Source organism: Arachis hypogaea, chromosome 1, assembly GCF_003086295.3.
Source record: "Arachis hypogaea cultivar Tifrunner chromosome 1, arahy.Tifrunner.gnm2.J5K5, whole genome shotgun sequence".
NCBI classification, from domain to species: Eukaryota; Viridiplantae; Streptophyta; class Magnoliopsida; order Fabales; family Fabaceae; genus Arachis; species Arachis hypogaea.
In genome coordinates this window covers 100,789,546-100,812,524 of record NC_092036.1, presented here as the reverse complement: position 1 = coordinate 100,812,524, position 22,979 = coordinate 100,789,546, and the positions used below count along the sequence as shown (strand labels likewise).

At 30.8% G+C, this 22,979-nt stretch overlaps 1 protein-coding gene across 1 annotated transcript; it reads right to left on the bottom strand.

Moving 5' to 3' along the window:
• Positions 1-19,901: 19,901 nt before the first annotated feature.
• On the bottom strand, positions 19,902-22,533 carry LOC112703255 (receptor-like protein kinase ANXUR1). The gene has a single exon (XM_025754624.3). The coding sequence runs from the start codon at positions 22,531-22,533 to the stop codon at positions 20,011-20,013; it is 2,523 nt and encodes an 840-aa protein (XP_025610409.1). The 3' UTR covers positions 19,902-20,010.
• Between the last annotated feature and the right edge of the window lie 446 nt (positions 22,534-22,979).

The window sequence follows — 22,979 nt, the reverse complement described above, 5'->3', positions numbered from 1 at the left end:
AACTTACCTTTATTATTTTACTTGAATTTTGATTTATAGGTATAATTATGTCGAGTTGTAGCTAACGGATCAAGAGGTAAATTTGGGCCAAGTATAGCTAATAGATCAATGGCTGAATTTGGGTCGAGATATAGGTTTCATTGGCCGAGTTATAGGTAATGGATCAAAACTTGTTCTCTGAGTAATTGGTGGCAGTTACCGAGTAATATGGAATGGACCAAATTCTAGACCGAGTTTGAGGTATAACGATCGAGTTATATGTTGGTAATTTGTGAGTCATGAAAATCCTAATGTTTTGACCTAATATCCGAATTATAACTTGTAGCCGTCGAGTTATAATGACCAGATCACAGCCCCAAGCTTGACCTGTTTATTTTTAAGAGAACCAGGTTGAGCTTTTATGAAAATTGTTTTATAACTCGGCAACATATAGAAGAGATGCGGTTGTGTTATAATTCGGAGATATGAGGATTAGCCCCCAAGACAACTTGATAATCTTGAAAATAAAATTGGACAAACTTGTCATTGGAAAATGTGTTGCTTATTTCAATATATTTTTGAACGAGTTTATAGGTGATTGTTTGTTGGACTGACACCGACTTAAAGGTGTCGATTTGCTTTAGCTGATTCAAACTTATAATTATCAATGTTTGAGGTGATTCCGACTTATAGGTATCAGATTTTTTGGATTGATTTTGACTTATAGTTGCTGGTTTGTTACATTGATTCTGACTTATGGTTGCTGGTTTGTTAGATTGGTTCTGACTTATAACTGTCGATTTGTTTTTGTATGCTGACTTTAATATTGGTTTGCTATAATATATGTAGAGCGTAGGAAAAACAGTAGCCAAACTAAAGACATGAATAAAAATAAAGAATGATGAAGTTAAAAATAATGTACTATTTATTGAGAATTACACTTTTAACATAAAAGGTATAGGATGAAGTGCCACATTAAAATCCCTCCAAACAAAACCTGGTGTAGGAAAAGTCTTGTGAGTGGGGAAAATATAGTACATCTTCGAGTCATAGTTCTTTGCCTAGTAGTGCTTGAAGGGTGCAAGTTCCTTGCCGATCGATTGTTGATTCAAAAAGGTTCTTCTGGTCGTCTTCTTTTGATTGAGTTAGTTTATTGATCTGCTGAACTTGTCTAAGTTCTTCTATTTTCATCTGTCTAACTGCTTTTTCTCGAAATTCTGCCAAAGTCTTTGGCTTGGTGACAATAATAGTCTCGTGAAATTTGCTAAGGCGAAAACCACTCTTAAGAGTATGGATGTGGAAGTCAGGGTTGCGGTTGGAGATCTCCATTGCTATCTTATTGAACCTCGTCATGTAGTCACGATGACTTTCGTGTTGACCTTGTTTGATTGTGCTAAGGCAGTCAGAATTATGAACATAGATCTTGGATGCTACAAAATTATTGGCGAATAGGTCAGCCAATTCCTGAAAAGTAGAGATAGAACTTGTAGGTAAAGATGAAAATCAGGGTAAAGTAGTACCATCTAAAAATGTGGAGAAAGAACGACATAATATTGGGTCAGAAGCATCGTTAAGAAACATCATTAAGTGGAACTTAGTGACATGTATGCTCGAGTCCCCAATCCCCTCATATGGCTTCAAAGTAGTTAAAGTAGTTGGTAGGGTGAAGTTCTTCGACATCTAAAACTTCATGATTTCCGTGGAAAAAGGGGTTTATACGTCTTTTCAGCGCCTTTGAATGTATGACTTCTACCAGAGTATGAGTTCCTGACACATGCTCATCATCATTATGAGCATCCTTGCGATATTTCTTGTTATTCAGGTTCTTTTGCTGTTGTGTTAATAACTCAATTAACCTCTAGACCTCGGTCTCAAGCGCAACGTTATTAGCTAATAACTCGACCTGAGTTGGTAGAGGAGGTGGTGGAGTTTGCTCATCAGCCATTGATTATAAACGGCAAAATAGGGTAAATAATCGGGTAGAAAGATGGTAGTGGAGTTAAGTAAACTCGGCCCCATGGTGGGCACTAAATGTTCCTGCACAATAATTTCAGCCAAGGTATAACTCCTTCTTCCATTTATATGGAGTTTTCTGTCCTAAGAGCATAGACGTCGAGGAACACATGAGGGTTGGGACCTGCAAAGAGACTCCAACGTTCAAGTAAGAAAAAGTATAAGATGATGTATAAGTTATTCATAGTGAATAACATACATTTCACGTAGTTAAAGTTCTGTACTTTATAAAGATATTGTGTTGTAGGACTCAACAGACCTAGTATTGAAGAACTGTTAAGGATGTTAGTCTGATTTTGTGGTAATTGCTCTTGAATATATTCAAATGATTCTATTATAGCCGAGATTTTCTCTAACTAAAGATAAGTTACCTTTATTAGTTTACTTGAATTTTGATTTATGGGTATAATTAGTCGAGCTGTCGCTAACGGATCAAGAGGTAAATTTGGGTCAAGATATAGCTAATAGATCAATGGATAAATTTGGGCCAAGATATAGGTTTCATTGGCTAAGTTATAAGTAATGGATCAAGGCTTGTTCTCTGAGTAATAGATGGCAGTTACCAAATAATACGGAATAGACCAGACTGTAGGCTGAGTTTGAGATATAACGACCAAATTATGTGTTAGTAACTAGTGTATGTTCCCGTACCCTGTACGAGATAATATATGAAATTATATAAATATTTTTATTAAAGAAAATTAAATAAAAATATATATAATTATTATTATTATAAATATTTTATAAAGTTATAATTAAAATCAAACTCTAAAAAATTTTAATATTAAAAATAATTAATATTTATCTTAATCAATTTGAGTTTGTTGAGTGATCATCTCACTCATCCGCTTAAACAAGTATTAGGAAGAAAAAAAGGAGTATCAATACATGGTTAGACTTTGCAAGAGTATTGAAACCTATGAGTACCCGACCCATCCCTACCCGGTCAAGACAAATAATAACTCGACCCGAGGCGAGGCAGGTTTGGTTCAGGGCGAGTGTTCGAGCGGGGCAGAACAAGGTCGAGTTTAAGGCGTACCCACCCTAGGGTATATACATATAAACACCTTTTATGGATTAGAATTTGCCTCCCATCACAGATTCATGATTATTCTGAGTCCATACTTCATAGCCATGCTAGAGAGACTCAGTCATCCTCACCGGGAGTCTTCTTCTTCTCTACAGTAAACCTCACAGCTATAATTATCGTCACAGCTTCCGTCGTCTTGCTACTGAGCCATCACTGCCTATCTTCATAGCTCTCGTCGTCGCCGCTGCTGAGCCCGTCACCATCGTTGTTGAGGTCGTCGCTACCTTCCTGCTGAGCCTCTTTTTCTCTAGGTAAATTCCTTAAACTCGTTGCTGCTTCCTCCTATTGAGCCCCTTTTTTTAGGTAAATTTCTCTCCCCCTCTCTCTCTCTCCCATCACATTGTGAGTCTGGTAAGTACTTCTTCTTCTTCCACAGACTCATCACTTGTTCGTCGCTGCAGCTTTGTGTGAGTCTGTTACCGGAGCCCCTTTCTCCTGAGCGTATCGCTGTCTTCCTCCTCTATTTATCTGTCCGCAAATAAGTCCCCCTGCCTTTCTCTCACATTATAAATGACTGAATATATGTTTGATTGAATCTCTACTTGGTGAAGTTGTGAGTTTGTGTTATAATTTTATTGGTGAAGTTATGAATTTGTGTTGCAATTTTGTTTATATATATGCAGTGGGTCTAATCTACATTTTAATGATTTCTATCCATATTATGTACTAATATTTTTCATGATTTATTCTAAGATTATTTTATATAAAAATAAATATGTTTTATGATTGATTCTTCATTGAAGTGTGAATATTCTCATTACATAAAGTTTATTTTGTATTTTTCATTTTAAATCGTTATTGACTTTGGGTTCTAATTACTAATGTTGGCATCTTGCAATATTTTATATATGTTGATTGAGAATTAGAACTTTTGTGATTTTGGTTGATTTATATACGTGCAATAGATCTAATTACTTATGTTATAATGGTTTGCTCAGTTTTTTCGATAAGTACTTTATGTATGGTTTGTTTAGATTTTTCAATTTTTTCAATATAGTTGCTTTAAGATTATTTCATGGCTAGTAATGTTAGAGAGAACGCACAAAACAACAGTGTTGCTCCTAATGATATTGAGATTGACATTTAGAGTAATGCTAATACACTTTATGTTAAATTTGTAGTAATCAGACATTAGTTTTTTTTATTTCATGCTATTTGACTTTATATGAATTTTATGTTTGTAGTTTAATTTATGTATAAATTTTAATTTTTTATCTTAATTTATGTATGAATATGTAAATCTTAAAGTATTATTTAATTATTATAGGATGGGTAAGAGTGGGGAGGGTATTCGCAGGAAAGGGTTAATGTACAATATTTTACTACCGACAGGTATAGGTGGAGCGAGTAGTTGAGAAGTTTAAGGACGGGGGGCAGGACCGGGTAAGGCAAAAACCCATCTCACTGCTAACTCTATACATAGTGGATTAGTTCTCGATCTGTCCAGTTAAAAAAACACCATAGAAAAAAATAGATTTTTTTAAGTAGAATAATTTCTCATTGATAACATATTTATGGAGATTTGTTTTTGTTGGAATTTACCTGCGACAATTTTATTTGTTAGCATCATATTCATTCTTGAAGTCAAAATAATATCATCAATATTGTTACCTATTAAAATTTCACATTTTATGACATGATTTTCAAATTTTCAAGCTCAGACTTATGCCATTACAAAAGTAATTAAGTTAGTTAATATTCCTTAATAATATTCGATATATAATTTATTCTATTTTAAAATGAATTATTATTTTACTGAATTGTTAAATATATTTTTTTAATTTCTTACACCGATTTATTTGGCAATGTTTTCATACAGTGTATGGAATAATTAATAAAAATATATGAAGTTTTTATTAAAAAATTAAACAAAAAATATATATAACAATTATTATTATTATAAATATTTTATAAAGTTATAATTAAAATCAAAGGTTAACAATTTTTAATGTTAAAAATATTAAAAATAATTAGTATTTATTTTAATTAATTTGAGTTGGTTGAGTAGTTATCTCACTCGTCTATTTACAGAAGTATTTTTGAATCTCGCTTATGTATATAACAACTCATTGGCTAGCGAGAGACCCTTGAAAAATGGAGCTTCAATCCGTGGTGGATTAGTTCTCGACTTGTCGAGTTAGAAAATACGGGAAAAGAAATAGTATTTGTCTTGAAAGTAGAGCAATTATCACATTGATAGCAATACTTCTGGAGTTTTGTCTTTGTTAAAATTTAAATGTGACAACTTTATTTATTGATATCATATTCATTCATGAAGTCAAAACAATATGATCAATGTTATTACCGGTTAATATTTCACATTTTATGACATAATTTTCAACTTTTTAAACTTATATATAGACTTATTTCTTCACCAAAATTAGAGTAAAAAACCCAAATGAGCCAAGGGGAGCTCATTTTTACCCAAATCCGCCAAAACAAATTTTGATACATCAATCCACCAGAACACATTTTTATATAATTCAAATCAATAGGATTCGAATTAGTTTTGCACATAATTCGAACTGATTCAATTCGAATTATGACCAAATACTCTTCCCACGTAGTTCGAATCAATTAGATTCGAATTAGGCATGCAAGGTTCGAATTATATCAATTCGAATTACATGGAGTACGTGGCTTAGGGGAATTCAAATCGAGTTGATTCGAATTACAAGTGAATTCCCTACAAAAGGAGTTCGAATTAAATTAAATTAAATTAATATTTAAATTGAATTCCCTATAAAATTCTAATAATTTTAATATTTAAATTAAATTTTAATTTAATTTTTAATATTTAAATTTTTTTTCAATTTTAAATGAATTTAGTGTTATTTTAAAGTTAAATGTGACATAATAACTAGTATATTTAAAAATTAATATAATATTTAATTTTAGTATGTAAATAAAATTGAGGGTAAAAAATTCAAATGAGCTAAGGAGAAATAAGTGTAGAAATAATAAAGAAGATAGAGAGTATAAATAATACATTATAGGATAAAGTATTATTTTAATTTTTAATATTTAAATTAATTTTTTAATTTATTTTTTAATATTTTAAATAGCCTATTTTAATTTTAAAAATTTTTAAACAGATTTAATATTATTTTACTATTAAATCTAATTTAAATAATTAATAAGAAACTTTTATATTAATAATTATTAATAGATCAATTTTATTTACGTACTAAAATTAAATATTATATTAATTTTTAAATATACTAGTTATTATATCACATTTAACTAGGGGTGTTCATAAAAAAACAAAAATGTGGTTAATCGGTTAAAAAACCATAACCATATTGTGGTTAACCAGTTTAATAAAATAATTTTAAAAACCATATCCATATTTTTTAGAATTGGTTAACCAAAACCAAATTAAAAAAAAACGGTTTTTAACCGGTTAACCAAAACCAAAACCAAATTAAAATCAAAACCTAATTTCAAAACCAAATTACATACTCTTTCTCTCTCTCTCCCCTCTCTCTCTCTCTCCCCCTTCCCCTTTCTCTCTCTTTCTCTCTTCCTCTTTCTTTCTCTCTCCCTCCCTTCTTTCTCATCTCTCTCTCTCTCTCCTCCTATCTCTCTTTTTTTCTCTTTCTCCTCCTCTTTGTCCTCTCCTTTTCTCTCTCCCCCTCCTATCTCTCTCTCTCTCCTCTCTCTATTCTCTCTTCCCTTCTCTCTTTTCTTTTCCCCCTTATTTCTCTCCCATCTCCCTCTCTCTCCCCCTTCCTTCCCTCTCTCTGTCACTCATTTTTCTCTTTATTTCCTCTCCCCTTCACTCTCCCAGCTTCTCTCTCTCCCTCTTTCTCCCCTCTCTCTCTCTCTCCCTCTCTCTCTCTTCCATCATCTCTTCCTCATCTCTCTCTCTTATTTTTCCCTCTTTCTCTCCTCATCTCTCTCCCCTATCTCTCTTTTTCCCTTTCTTCCTCTCTTCCTCTCTTTCTCTCTCCCCTCTCTCTCTCTCTCTTTCTCTCCCCTTCTCCTCTTTCTCCACCTTGTCTTTCTTTCTCTCTCCCTTGTCTCTCTATCCTTCTCTCCCTCTCTCTCTTTTCCTCTTTCTCTCTCTCCTTCTCTCCCTCTCTCTTTCTCTCTCTGTCTCTCTCTCTTTCTCTCCGCTTTCTTACTTTCTCTCTCTCTCTCCTTGCCCTCTTTCTCCCTCTCCCTTATCTTTCTTCTTCTCTCTCCTCCCATTTCTCTCTCTAATCATCTCTCCTCCTTTTTTCTATCTCTCCTCCTCCTCACTCTCCTCTCCTATCCTTCTCTCTCTCTCCCATATCTCTCTCCTTTCTCCTCTCTTTTCCCTTTTCTCTCTCTCTCTCTCTCTTTTTCCTCCCCTCTCTTTCTCTATCTCTTTTTTTCTCTTTTCTCTCTCTCTCGCTCCTCTCTCTTTCATTTTCTTCTTTTCTCTCTCTCCTCTTTCTTTTTTTACTCTCTCTTTTCTCTTTCTCTCTCAAACTTCTCTCTATCTTTATCCCTCTTCTATCTCTTTTCTCCTCTTCTCTCTAAAGTGAGAGAGAAGAGAGAGAAGGAGAAGACAGAGGAGGAGAAAGAAAAAAGGAGAGAGATAAAAAGAGAGAAGAAGAGAGAGAAAGAGGATAATAAGGGAGAAAAAAAGAGCGAAGAGAGAGAGAGAGAGAGAATGAGAGAGACAGAAAAAGAGAAGAAGAAAGAGAAAAGAGAGGAAGGGAGAGAGAAGGAGAGAGGGAGAGGAGGGGAGAGAGAAAGAGGGAAGGGGAGAGAGAGAGCATGGGAAGAGAGAGGGAGAGAAGGATAGAGAGAAAGAAAGGGGAGGGGAGAAAGAGGAGAAGGGGGGAGAGATAGATAGATAGAGAGGAGGGGGAGAGAGGGAAAAAAAGAGAGGATGAGCGAGAAAAGGAAGAGAAGAGGAGAGAGAGGGGAGGGGGAGAGAGGGGAGAGAGAGAGAGGAAGAGAAAGAGAGGGAAGGGGAGAAAGAGGAGAATGGGAGAGAGAGAGAGAGAGAGAGAGAGAGAGAAAGAAGAGAGAAGAGGAGGGGGAGAGAAAAGGAGAGAGATGGAAAGCAGGAGATAAGAAAAAGTTACTCGTATCATTTAGAAAGAAAATTATTTATATCAGAAAAAATTATTTATAGAAAATGCTAAAAAGAGATAAGAAAGAAAAAGGAACAAAAGCAATGGAAGGGATTTCATTAGTTACAAATGTTACTCGTATTATTTAGAAAGAAAAAAATTAGATTAAAAAAATTCAATTAAAAAAAGGTTTAAAAATTTGGATTTTTGTATGTAAAAATATTAATTTTTGTGTAAAAATCTATTTTTACATGTAAAAACAAATTTTTTGTATAAAAACTGGTTTTTTTATGTAAAAACCGGTTTTAGTGTAAAACCGATTTTTTAATATAAAATCCAATTTTTAGTGTAAAACCGGTTTTTTAATATAAAAACCAATTTTTTATATAAAAACTGGTTATTTTTTAAAAACCGATTTTAATTTAATAACCGGTTAAAAACTGGTTTCGAATTTTACTAACCGGTTAATAACCAATTTCATCATGTAAAACCAATTTGGTTAATTAACCAATACTATATTTTTGGTTAACCAAAAAACTGGTTTGGTTTTTGGATTAACCAAACCATGAACACCCCTACATTTAACTTTGAAATAACACTAAATTCATTTAAAACTGAAAAAAAAATTTAAATATTAAAAATTAAATTAAAATTTAATTTAAATATTAAAATTATTAGAATTTTACAAATTCAATTTAAATATTAATTTAATTTAATTTAATTTAATTTAATTCGAACTCCTTTTATAGGGAATTCACTTGTAATTCGAATCAACTCGATTCGAACTCCCCTAAGCCACGTACTCCATGTAATTCGAATTGATATAATTCGAACCTTGCATGCCTAATTCGAATCTAATTGATTCGAACTACGTGGGAAGAGTATTTGGTCATAATTCGAATTGAATCAATTCGAATTATGTGCAAAGCTAATTCGAATCCTATTGATTCGAATTATATAAAAATGTGTTTTGGTGGATTGATGTATCAAAATTTGTTTTGGCGGATTTGGGTAAAAATGAGCTCCCCTTAGCTCATTTGGGTTTTTTACCTCCAAAATTATTAGATTGATTAATATTCCTTAGTAATATTACTAAAACATTATCGTTGAGTATTCATTTGTGTGGAAAAAACTATCTTATAATATGATGTATAAAATAAAATTAAAAATAATTTTTTATACAAATTTAAATTTGACTTTAAAATTGATTAACAACTCACCTATTTCAAATTTTAATAACAAAAACAAAATTAGTTAAGTGCAAAATATTCGAAATTTAATAATTTCAGTCATTTAAATTTTAATTAACGAAAATTGGGTTAGAAATTAATTATAACTTAATAGTCGATAATATATATATATATATATATATATATACAAAAATAATAATATCTAATGTATAATTTATTTATTTTTTTTGACATAATTAATATATAATTTATTTATTTTTTGATAGGATTATTGTATAATTTATTGAAAATTGATTTATTATCCAAATTTTTTTATAAAAATTGTAGTAGGTGAAAATAGTGGTCTTATATTATTATTTAAAAAATTATTCATAATTTTTTATTACATAATTAACTTAATTAATAATTTTTATTATTATTTTTCTACTTAAAAAAATAATATTTTTACTATTTATATATTTTTTTAATACTAATAAATAAGTGAATATTTATATTATATTTATTGTCCTAATTTGAATTGCTTATTTCGTATATGAATAATATAAATAGAGAAAAAATTATGTAATAAATCATATGTTATAAAAATTAGTTAATTTACACATAAATTAACCTTATTAAAAATAATTTTTTTATATATAATCATCTTTAATATATATAATATGTTTAATTATTCTGTTGGTCCTTATAGTTTCGTGAAATTTTCAGTTAGGTCCATATACTTTTTTTCTTTTTAATTGGGTCCCTGTACTAAATTTTTTTTTCAATTAAATCTCTCTTAGTAGTAATTGGCTTAATTTTATTGGGACCCAACTAAAAAAAATTAGTATAGGGACCTAAATAAAAAGAAAAAAAGTGTAGGGATTCAATTAAAAAAAATTTTGGTATAAGGACTCAATTAAAAGGAAAAAAAGTATAGAGACCTAATTGAAAATTTCACGAAACTATAGGGACCAACAGAGTAATTAAACCTATATAATATCATCATGTATATATTACGATGACATTTTAATTATTATGTGAGTGATTATTATTATTATTATTATTATTATTATTATTATTATTATTATTATTATTATTATTATTATTATTATTTATTTATTTGTTTGTTTGTTTTATTACGTTAATAAATAATATTTAGATTAAAAGAGAAAAAATATAATTAAAATTTTTTAGTTTGATTAAAAAATTTCTTGTAAGTATATCTAACTTTTATATATATTAAATATAATAATATTTAATAGTATAATATGTTTTGCATTTATGACTCAAAATATTAACTTAAGTGCGCAAGATCAACCTAGGTCTATTGTTCAGATTCTAAATTCGAATTAGGTTCATTATATTGAGACTCAATGTAGATGAAGTCCACGTGTCCCATCTCAAATCGGCTCAAATTGAATTTTCGTTGTTAGTTAGAGATGGTAATGGATGCTTATGTGGACGCGGTAGACTTTCATTCCCGTTCTTTGCTCCAATTTTTTTAAAAAGTACCCTCCATCCTCTCTCCATTTTTGTCGCAAGTCCCTCTTTAATGACCCCCTTAAGAATGCAGATATCCACAGTTATCTATAGATATTTTTTAAATTTTTTTTAAATTAAAAAAACATAATGTAATAATCATAAAATAATTAATTCAATATAATTCAACACAATTCATAATATATTCATTATAATAAATAACATTTCAAAAAAAAATATAAAAACATCTTCCAACAAATAACATAACATACTTTTTTGGAACGAAACTGAACGATGTAAAAACAAATTTAAGAGACAGAGAAAGTGACTTAGAGATAGATGAAAAATCAAGACTAAAGATGTGTCTAAAAAAAGTGTTTGAATTGGAGGCAAGAGTTAAAGTTACTAAATTAAAAAATATATATATTAAAAAAATCGATAATTTTATATTCACGTTGTTTTAACAGGTCTTATGGAGAGGATAACTATGTCCCCTTTTCCATCCATTTCATGTGGATAGGTTCCCACAATCCTACCAATAAAATTTTGACATATTTTTATTAAGTCACAAATTACGATTAATCTCTACGAATATTTATTTGACTTTTTTTATCATTCCAATTGCTAGCATTCGTCGGTTCGTAACGTGGAATTACACCAACCACTTAGTCAATTCTTAGATAACCAAAATCCAGATAATATCATTATCATAAAATTACATATATCTTATTAAATAATATTAATAAAAAATAAAATGTTTAAATACTAAATGAGTCATGACTAATATCACATTTTATAACTTGTGAAATCATATTATAAACTATTGATAAGTTTGAATTATAAATATAAATTGAAAAAAGTTAACTGGCCTTATTTTTAAACTGTATAATTTAATAATTTTTTTCAATTTCTATACTAATAATATTAATTTTTCTAACTTTTTTAGTTTATGTTCTCAATATATTATTCCTTTAGAAATATTCAATTACATAAATACTATCTACTTCGTTATACAATAATCCAGAATCTTAATTATTTGGCTTCTAAGGCGAGGACCTCTACATTTTCAAGAATGTGATGCAATTTATTTATCTATATCACCATCTTATAGCAAAATACACCAACCTCTAAATGGAGGTCAAAATCAATAACCAAATAGAAAAATAAAAAAAAAGTCAAATACATAAATGTCTAACTACTATGATACATAGATAAATATGAAATTACAATTACACAAGAATTTTTCTAAGTTATAATTCAAAATTCACCTATCCATTCTATCAATTAAATAACATATTCGAGTGGCACAATTTCTGTAGGCCACCACGTTGACTTTCAAATACCTAAAAAACTCTTATTTTCTTTAGTATAAGTCATGCAAACCTTCTAGTTCATAAACTTCACTATGCTCTCAAGCTCGTTAATTACCTCAGCAGTGTCTCGAACAATAAGCGTATTTTTGGGTCTCAGAATTTGATCAATTTCAGCCACAACAACTTGAAAATTGCACCTAAAAGACCAATAAATATATCAACAAAATGACACAGATAATTATTGTCTGTTGATATAATCTGATAAACTATTGGTTTTAATGAATAAGAAATGAAATAATTATACACACATTTTCTTGAATCTTGAAAACAAATAATCTGCATGGAGAAAATCGTAGGACCTAGGATAAGTGCTAAACGATTTACACCAATTGTGTTACATGCCAAAAAAAATCGTGTTCATATATAATAGGAAGTGTATTTGGAGTATCTACTGAAACCACATTCATGACTTAAATATTCAAATCTTTTATAGCTGCAGCAAATCTGGAGACCAAAAAATAATTATAAAACAAAGGTAGTGACAATGATAGATTTATATAATTCGGATTAACATTTTAAAAGTGATTTTTCTTACCCTCTGTAGATTGATCTTATATCCATAATATTTTGAATATTTGACCATTAAATTTCTCCTAACACATTTTTAGTGTTCATAGTCCATGTTAAAATTGTGAGGACAGACTTTTCATAAACTCCAACTTGAGAATTTGTCAACCATGATCCATGAATACTTCATGGTTAACATATTATATATAGCTCCGAGTGTGAGTTGGAGGATCTGGTGGCTTGTATCCACGATAAGTCAATAGTTACCTTCTTGCCACGACGTCTCATAGTAAAAAAAAATTGTTGTAAAAACTACCAAATAAAAGAATAATTGATAAAAAAATGAGATCCTCTTTTAATATATATGACCTTTTATAATGATAAAATAAAAATAGAAGGAATAAAATTTTGTATTTTTATATTAGAAATAGAATTTAATATTTATCCTAATAAAATTAAATAATGGATTAGTTATAATTAATATATTTAAATAAATAAAACAAATCAAATAAAAATATTTTTAAGAATTAATCAAATCAATTAGTTAATACAAATAATTAGTATAATTGATTTGATTTGATTTAATTTATTGAATTCAAAAAAATAAATCAAGAAATAGTTGATTAAATTTAATGAATTAAAAGACAAATAGGAAAACACTCTCTTAGGAGACAATAATTTTCTTAATTAAATTAATCTGTGTTTATTATATTCGATTAGAATAAATAACAAATTATTTATTTTAATATGCACCTTATAAATTAATAAATTAAAAAAATTGATATAATGAATTATAATTAATTAATTGATATAAATTATAATAAATTACGTAATATTTAAATATTTAATTAAATTAATTAGTTGATATAATTAATTTATTATAATGAATTGTATTTAATAAGTTAAAAGAAATAAATTGAAAAATACTTTTAATAATTAATTGTTTGATATAAATTATAATAAATTGTGTGATATTTAAATATATAATCAAATCAATTAGTTGCTATAATTAATTCACTGTAGTAACTTGTATTTAACGAATTAAAAGAAATAAATTGAAAAATATTCTCCACGTCAGTTCCATCATTAAGTGTAAAAATCCAATTTTTTATATAATAGAATAGATAGAATAAATTTGTGAGTTATAAAAATCCTAACGTCGTGACCTAATATCCGAATTATAATTTATAACTGTCGAGTTATAATGATCAGATCAACTTATATAGTATTTGGATGAAAAAAATAGAGACAGGAAGTTAAGAAATATTTTAAAATTTGGCCACCAATTAAAATCAAAGCTAATAAATAGTAAACCTTTTGCCTATCATATTTAAATTTGATATTTTGTATTTCATTACTCTCATTATTCTCTTCTAACATAGGCTTTTAATTGATAGTTGAGAACCGTTAAATTATTTGATAAATTTGATTAAATTATCATCTAACAATTTTTAACTATAATTAATTTCACGTGAGTTTTCAACTTTAATTTTACAATTTTCTATAGTAAGCAGACAACGTAACACATTTTTTTTAATATTGGATTAATAATAGTGTTTTTCTAAATTGTGATCTACTGTGGTATTTTTCTAAAATATAGGATGATTTAACTTATGGAGTACAAATCTAACCGTTCGATTTCTGTACTCGGATCGTCCGATTGTGTTTAAAAAATTAAAAAAATTTAGAATTTTGTGTACTCCAAATTTTTAAAATTTTTTAAATACAAATTGGTGAGTCTAATTTGTATACCCCAAATTTTTAAAATTTTTTAAACACAAATCGAACTCTCTAATTTGTATATCTCCTATAATTTTAAAAAACACAAAAAATTATTAGATTAAAGCATAACACTTATCTTACTTCCATATCCAAATTTTTTAACCACAAGTAACTTGGTGGAGCATGGATTCAAATTCTTTAGAACTAGCTAGTAATAATTACGTAGAAAGTGTGCACGTAGCATACGCAATTCTGTACTTTGAAATTTCAATGCGTTTCATTGATGATTACATGTTAATTTACCACCTTTCTGACACTTTTTTACCTCTACACACGGCCAATTCCTCGATCGAATATCAAAATATGCCAATCATGACAAAACATGTACGACCGAAAGTTCAATGAGAGTCTTTCTTTCTTTTTTTCCCGCTGAGCAATTCGTCATTCGTTCATTCAACTTATTATTTTATATAAAACTGAACGTATCTATTAATATTTAATAATGTTTTTGAACATGTCAATTCATAATTATTATCTCGTGTATATTTTGATTAACTTTTTGTGACGACAGACATTTCTTACCGCATATTGCTGATGATTTATAGAAGTATGATGCATGCAATCGTGTCAGCAATAAGTACATGTATCTATGCGTATGCCATTCATGAATTGTTTACATGATGGAAATTTACCTCTTCTCAAAGTCAGAATAGATCTATAACATGTAGGGCGAAACAAATATGGAAATGCATCGAATCATAATTAGAGGCTATTTAATCGTACAAGTCCATGTAACTGTGCTCTCTTTTTCATGAATAAAGGCTGCCATTGCTCCCCTGTAACTTTCACCTTAGATTTCACAAGTCACGTACGTTGTTCTGTAGTACTATCTGTGGATGCTAGTTCCATCGATCGGAATGTAAAGAAGACAGGGAGCCAAAAGATTATGCTTATCAGAGAAAGAAAAGGGTAAAACTGATGAATGATTCGGTTTCCGCCGGGAATGAACACGTTTGTTCTACCAATTTTTTTAATTCGTTGATCTGCACAAGGATTTTGCTCCGTAGAAGATTGGAGTTAATCTTTGATCATGTTAATTTTCATCAATTCTTTCAATAACTCGTTAGATACGGTGATATTGTTGTACATGAAGTTCTGTAGAATTCTTCAATTATTTAGTTTCATTTATTTTCATTATTCTATTTTCAGGTAAAACTCTAGATTAGTAGTATATAATTTAGTACAAGGGTAAAATATTTTAACATAACTTCTAACCGAAAAAGCTTGTGCTTGTTTGTCCTTTGGAGTTTGGAATTTACAGTGGTAGAAAACAGTTTTGGTATTTTGCCATTGTGCATTCATTGGCTGTTGTCTTCCTTCCTAACTAAGCAACAACACGGTAAATTGAACATCTAAGATATGCATTCTTGTTTACATTTTATGTATTGAATTTTTAGTCTATAAACTTTTATACACAAGTATGCATATAAAATCTAATTACCTTGCACATTTTGTTGTCTTTTTTGTAAAGAAAATAGTGAAATTTTATAAGACTGTTAGAATCAACTGATGACCTCACGCTTCTCTTAGGCACTTAAACTCCCTCCACTCCCCTTCAAGTATCTTCATTTTTTTCACCCTCATAGCCTTTTTGTGTGATTATAAAGAAACATAACCATTATGAACCACTACTGCCTTATGTTCCTCCTTTGCTTCACATTGCCCTTTGTATTTTGTGATGTTGAAATGCATTCAGGTACACAAAGATAGATAAACCTTGTTAGTTTTCTTTATAATCCTTCCCTGAAGCTTATTTTTGTCATAGTTTTAGCAGGTCGGTCAACCCAGATTCTGCACTCTTTCTATGAAGAAAGAAACTTGACAACGGTGATGGTGAAAGCAGAACAGACACTCTCTACATCAAGAAAATTTTTAATGCATGGTATTTTACACTTGCTTCTCTGTTTGTAAAATTTGAGTTTATTATTATAACTAACAAGGCTAACATAAAAATGTTCTCATCCAGGTTCATGCACAAACAAAGACATAAGCATCTCACAAAGTAGGGAATCTGCTTCTGGAATTCCAGAGTACATTGTGCAAATTGTGAATACATGTGTTTCTGAATGTGCTCCATATGATATTCACCTTCGCTGTGGCTGGTTTGCTTCTGCAAGAGTAATCAACCCAAGATTGTTCAAGAGGCTCTCTTACGATGATTGTTTAGTTAATGGAGGAAAGCCTTTGGCCTTTAGTCAGATCATTAGATTCACTTACTCCAACTCCTTCTTGTATTCTCTTGCTTTCAAGTCTGCTAAATTTTGCTCAACTCCCAAATAAAAGACACCCAACAAAAAATTAAAATAAATGAAGTTTAGAAAAATGTTAGGTGTACTCATTTTTGTATGGAACATTGTGCCGACTCATCTATGATTTATCATGACTTTATTACTTTAATAAGGTCCATATTCTCTTTAGTGGTAGATAATAGATGTATTGACACAGTATCACGTATAAAATGAATTCATCTAAAAATGTTTAATCCATGATATTTGTTTCAAACAAGTGAAAATATAGCATTTTGGTAGAGTAATCTTATAATTGTATCTCTCTCAATGGAAACAATTAAGTTGTTATGATTATATTTATTAGACTTTCCAACATAAAATGCTTCTGTTGTGGGGTTGTGGTTGCATGTTGCATGAAGAGTTTAAAGATTTCCTCATGCTGCAGCATGTGCATTCTTGGTGCAGAATAATTGAGTTGTCCTTTTTCTTTTTTTTTTGGTTTTAATTTTCGTTTTTATTCTAGCGGTATTGATGAACAGGGCTTATTATGTATGAATGGAAGTTCCGTAAATTGAACATATTGAAATTAAGCATTATTTGAATCACGTAAATTCTGCAAGCTTCTCAATGTATGTTTTCCTTATAAAGTTGATGTCTCAAATTCTGCCAGAAAGGGGCGCATGGAATAGCCAAAACGTCAAATTTTGTCTCTGTTTTTGTCAACAGACAAAATAGAAAAAGGGTAAAAAGAAAGTGGCCTTTTTAATCACTAATTTGAGTTGTTGCCGAATATTGTTCATTAAGGGCAAAAGTAAGATAGACATTTCAATTGCATCTTTAGGAGCGAATTTGATCCTCGTAGGCTCGTACATTATTTTGAAAGTAACATAAACATACTCTATCATTTAACTTTTTTTTTTTTAAGAAAAAGTCATACTGGTTAAATTATTAAATAGCTAAAATCAGTTATTAACTTCAAAAAACTATATATAAAATTTTGATGTGCTGTAATTGTAAAACAATTTTACATATGCATTCAATTGCGTAAAAATAAATACTTTAGCCTATGAATTGCTATATATGTAAGGCATAATTCAAAATTTCTATACTTATTTAGAGAGACAAATAAACTTATCACTTGATCGACCTATGTTGGTATGAGAAAATTAAATATTAAGTATATTATTCTTAATTTTTTATTATTAAAATGGGGCTAAAGTCTAAAGAAAGACAAATTAGATACCAACTAGATAAGAGAGACGGAGACTAAATTAAGTCTTTATGTTATGTTTGGTAAAAATGTATAGAATCAAGTTATGTCTCAGTATCATATTTAGTTTAAGATAAATATGACACTAACGAATAGATTTAAAATTTAAAAAGTTAAATAAAATATTTTTGAAGAAAAAAATGTTATTAAAATTTCAATCTCTGTCCCTCAAAATTTCAGTCCCTGTATTCCAATTTTCATGAGATATTTGGCAGTGTTTGGTTACTGTCTCAAACAAATAAAGACATAGACACAAAGACACAAATACACATAAACACAAAGATACATAAATTTTATAACATGTTTGGTGATAATACACAAGACACATCTATTTAATTCAAAAGTCAATTTTATTCCTAAACCAAAACAACCTCAACACCACCGCTACCATCTTTGACCATGATCACTACTCTCATAATTTTTAATTTTTAATCTTATCATAAATAATTAAATTAACTATTCTAATTCAAATATCAGTTACATAATTCAAAATTAAAATAATTGAAATAATTAAAAAAATAAACATAAATAAATCTAACAAAAACATATCTAAAAGCGGGTGAGGATTTATTAAAATTATGGACTATAAACAAAGAGCAGTGATGACATGACGAAGGTAATATGAAAGGCGACATAATAAGTTGACAACAAGTGAAGAGGGCAACAGTAAGATGAGGAGGCATCAGCATGCGCAAGCAAAAGAGGAAAGAGAGAGAAGGCAAAAGAGAAGCGGACAAAGGAGGGAGACAGTGGTGATGCCGGTAGTAGCGGCAGCGACAATGATGGAAAGAGAAGATGGTGGTAGAAAAGAGGTAGGGAGATGGAGGAATTGACAAAAGGAGAAGGAGAAGAGAGTTATGAAGGTTAGGATAAAAGACAATATTGAAATTTTAAAAAATAATCAGGGATAGAATTAAAAAAATCTGTATCTCATAGATTGTGTCTTAGTGTCATAACTTAAAAGAGATACACTAAATACATATCTTTTATGTGCATATGTGTGTAACTATGTTTATTGAGATTTTTTGTTTCAGCAAACAAACGATGTACGCGTACCACCGTATCCATATTTCTGGTGAGACAGAGACCCAAGAACATAAACATTGAAGACATTGACATAATGAGATACAAAATTTTTACTTTGTTATCCCTGTCAAAAAAAAAAAACACCACTGAAAAAGAGACAATAATAAACAAAATGGAAATTAAAAAAAAAGGGATAAAATTGAAAAAAATTGTGATTTAGTGTCTCAAACTAAAAGAGAGACATAAAAGACATGTATTTTATGTGTTCTTGTGTGCTATCATATCCATAAAAAATTTGTGTCTAATAAACCAAACGCTCCATAAAAAATTGAAAATTTGTATCTAGTGACTAAAATTTTAGTTTCAGTAACCAAATATAATATTCAGTTTCAGTCTTCACAACTTGGTCTTTCCAAGAAAATAAACGCACCCTTAAAGCGCTAACTACCTTACTAGAAATGTTCCAGTGTAGTTTCTGCTCTAAATTTAAGTTTTTATGTACTAAACAATCGACAAATCTATTGAGTTCTCTAGATATATTTACAAAATAAATATCCCAAAAATTCTGATAGTGTAAAAATAATAACTCGTGTTCCAGGTTTTTTGGGCCAAACATATGGAAAAGCTTTTATACTCACCAACGATGGCTCATCGGAGAATCCTTGTGTGCAACTTCTTTTTTAAATAATTGTAGCAGATGGTATTATTGTAAGTTGTAATTTGTACTTTTTAGAAATAATTTTTGAACAACAAGCCTTTGAGGGGGAAAAAAACTGCAATACCAATATCATGACTCAATCATAAGCCTTCTTAGCGGAAGTTGGAGTAGCAAAACGAAAATACACATTCTTTTAAAGAGATGAAAGTAAAAGTACCATTCTTGAAAATAAGTATATATTACGCACAATCCTGAGTTTCTTTCTACATTACTCATTGCTCCTAATTAATTCAAAGTCTAACACTCACATACAAACACAGACACAAACAAAATGAACTCAAAACTAAGAAGATTAATCTTCAGAAACTAACACAAGTACCACTTCTTATCTTCCTGTTGTCATAGCAATTTTATTGTGAAAATAATTTGAGTCATCAAACAAGATGCATGAGTCATCATTTGCCTTCTCTTTTTTCTTTTCTTCAAGTTTTCCCGCATCAGCATTCTTCTGCAGCTGAAGTGCAAGCTCAAGTGTCCACAGTACATCACCCATTGAAGGACGTTCAAGCCCATTATCAGATAAACACTTCTCAGCAATCTCAGCAAACTTTTTCAAACAATCAATGCTAATCTTCCCTTGCAGATGAGGGTCAATGATATCTTCAAGTGAACCTTTCTCTAGGTTCATCAAAGCCCAATCAGCTAAACTAACTTGCTCTGTTGGCAACGTAGGATCAAGAGCTTGTCTTCCACATAACACCTCAAACAGAACCACCCCAAAAGAGTAAACATCAGATTTCTCTGTCAGTTGTTGCCTGCGGAAGTATTCAGGATCAAAGTAACCGAAACTACCTTTCACCATTGTGCTGACATGGGTTTGATTCATGTTTGGACCAGTTTTGGATAAACCAAAATCAGAGACTTTTGCTACCCAACTTTCATCCAAAAGGATATTTGTTGTTTTTACATCACGGTGAATTATGGTGAACTTGGCACCGGTGTGAAGGTAGTGAAGCCCTCTCGCCGCTCCAATACATATTTCAAGCCTTTGATTCCATGGCAAAGATGGCTTGTTACTCTTATAGAGGTGTTGCTGAAGAGTCCCATTGGCCATGTAATCATAAATTAGAATCATTTCGCCATCTTCTTGGCAAAAACCAATTAGAGAGACTAAATGCCTGTGTCTTAGCTTTGAAAGCATGTAAATTTCATTCTGAAACTCGTTGATTCCTTGATTTGAAGATGGGTTAGATCTTTTCACAGCAACTTCTTTCACTCCTCGTATGACACCCTTGTAAACCTTCCCAAATCCACCAACACCAATGACCTTTGATTCATCGAAGTTGTTTGTAGCGAGTTTAATCTCCTCCATTGAAAAGTTTTCGCACAATAAGCCTTGTGTTGAAATACTACAACCAGCACCACTCTTATGGTGGCCACATTCAGTCGTTGTGTTCGGCGAGTCATGTATGGCCAACCAATTACCAAGAACAGTTTCATTTCTATCACCCTTTCTCTTCTTTCTAAGGTAAACAAGTAAGCATAAAGCTGCAACAAGAAGAACCAATCCAGTAGCAATGATTGCAGCAAGATTATTATGTTTTTTGTTACCTTTCTTAGCTTCGGAATCAAGAAGCAACTTTGATGGGGTAGGATTTTTCCCTGCCAAGTTTCCACTGCTGTCATTGATCTTGAATATCTCCAATCCATTAAGAATTGCATCGTAATACTGTGGCTTTGTTTTCACAGCGGGATGCAATTCCACCCACAATTCTTGATCATCAACACCAGGTACATCCACAACAAAAGTGACAAAATCTTGATAAATGGGAGCACCTTTGGATTGAGTCCACTCATAAACATCAGCACCCTCCAGTGCAGTTTGGTTGTTAACGTAAATGTTAAACTTTCTTTGATTATTTCGGGTGAAAAACAGCTCACAAAAATGGAGCCTCACAATGTAGGTGAAATTTGCATCAACCTGAAAAACCCAACTGAGGTTATAATTCAGATTCACTCGATTATCAGGACCCATTGTTCTTGCGGTGGCGTAAACATCCTTAGGAGCAATGTATTCTGGAAGATCGGAATAGTATTGAATCGTAAGATTCTTATCCGCCACAGCAGTGACACCTAAGGCTGCGGCGAACAAGTAAGGTGAATCATCGTACCATGTTCTGCTAAGACCACCGGAATCTCTGTCGGGGGAAATGTATTGTCCACCAACGTTCAACCGAATCATGGTTTGCAACGACGAGTTGGCAACAGAAATCGATTGGTGAGTTGAAACCAGAGGTGGTGGTTGAGTGAACAAGTCAGGGATAGCAATAACTTCAATGCCATTGATGAAAGCGTATGATCCATGGCGTTTGGAACACGGTGTGAACGTGATGCTGAGTTTACCTGATTCTGCAGGGACGAGAGAATACTCCTTGATGAAGTAGGCTTTTGCGAGAGCTTTTGCTGTGAGGTAGGCACTGAAATTGTTGAGCAGAGTGAAGCCATTTGCGTCGACGGAGAAGTATGAGTTGTTTGGATCAAGAGAAGAATCGTAGGTGGAAGGGTAAAAGTGGAGTCGAATATAGTGGCGTGTGTTTGGTGAAACAGGGAACCGGAAAGTTGATGAAGAAGAAGTGAAGATCCTTGCAGACATGTATGGTATTTGTGAAGGAAGAGAAGGGTCTTGTTGTTTTGCTGTTGAATTCTTTGTGTCAATGGAAGAAGGTGTTGTGAAGTACTTGGAATCTGGCAACCATGTTCTTCCGTTAGAATCTGTTCCACCGGTGGAAGAACCGCATGAGATTAAGAAGGATTTGGCCGCTGGTTCTTCAGTTCTTGCGGTTGTGATTAAGATTAAGATGATGGAGAAAATGATGAGAGAAAACGGGTACTGAGAATGAGGCCTCATTGCTGGAGAGAAGAAGAAGCTGCTTGGTAGAGAAGAAACTGAGACAGAGGACAAGTTACAAGTGAGAAAATTTAAGGGAAATTAACGCGTAAATTCTTCAGAGGAACTCGGTGAATAATTAATAAAGCGAAGAACAAAACAACAATGTTTCTTTTTTAATTAACTTTCATATGATTGTGTATTAATGATTTCTGTGTTTTTTTGCTTTTTCTTTCCTTTATAGAAAAGTACTGATAGATAATGAAAATACTAAACAATGTGAATATAAATATATTGGATGTTTGATTTATTATATGTGCGAATGGTTATTTTAATATTAAAATTTGGATAGGTAATTTAGGGTGTAGTATATTTTTATTTTATTAGGCCAATTTTAAAGCTCATTATTTATAGAAAAAAGGACAAATAGATATCTAACCTTTTATCCTGCAGACATTTTCGTCCCT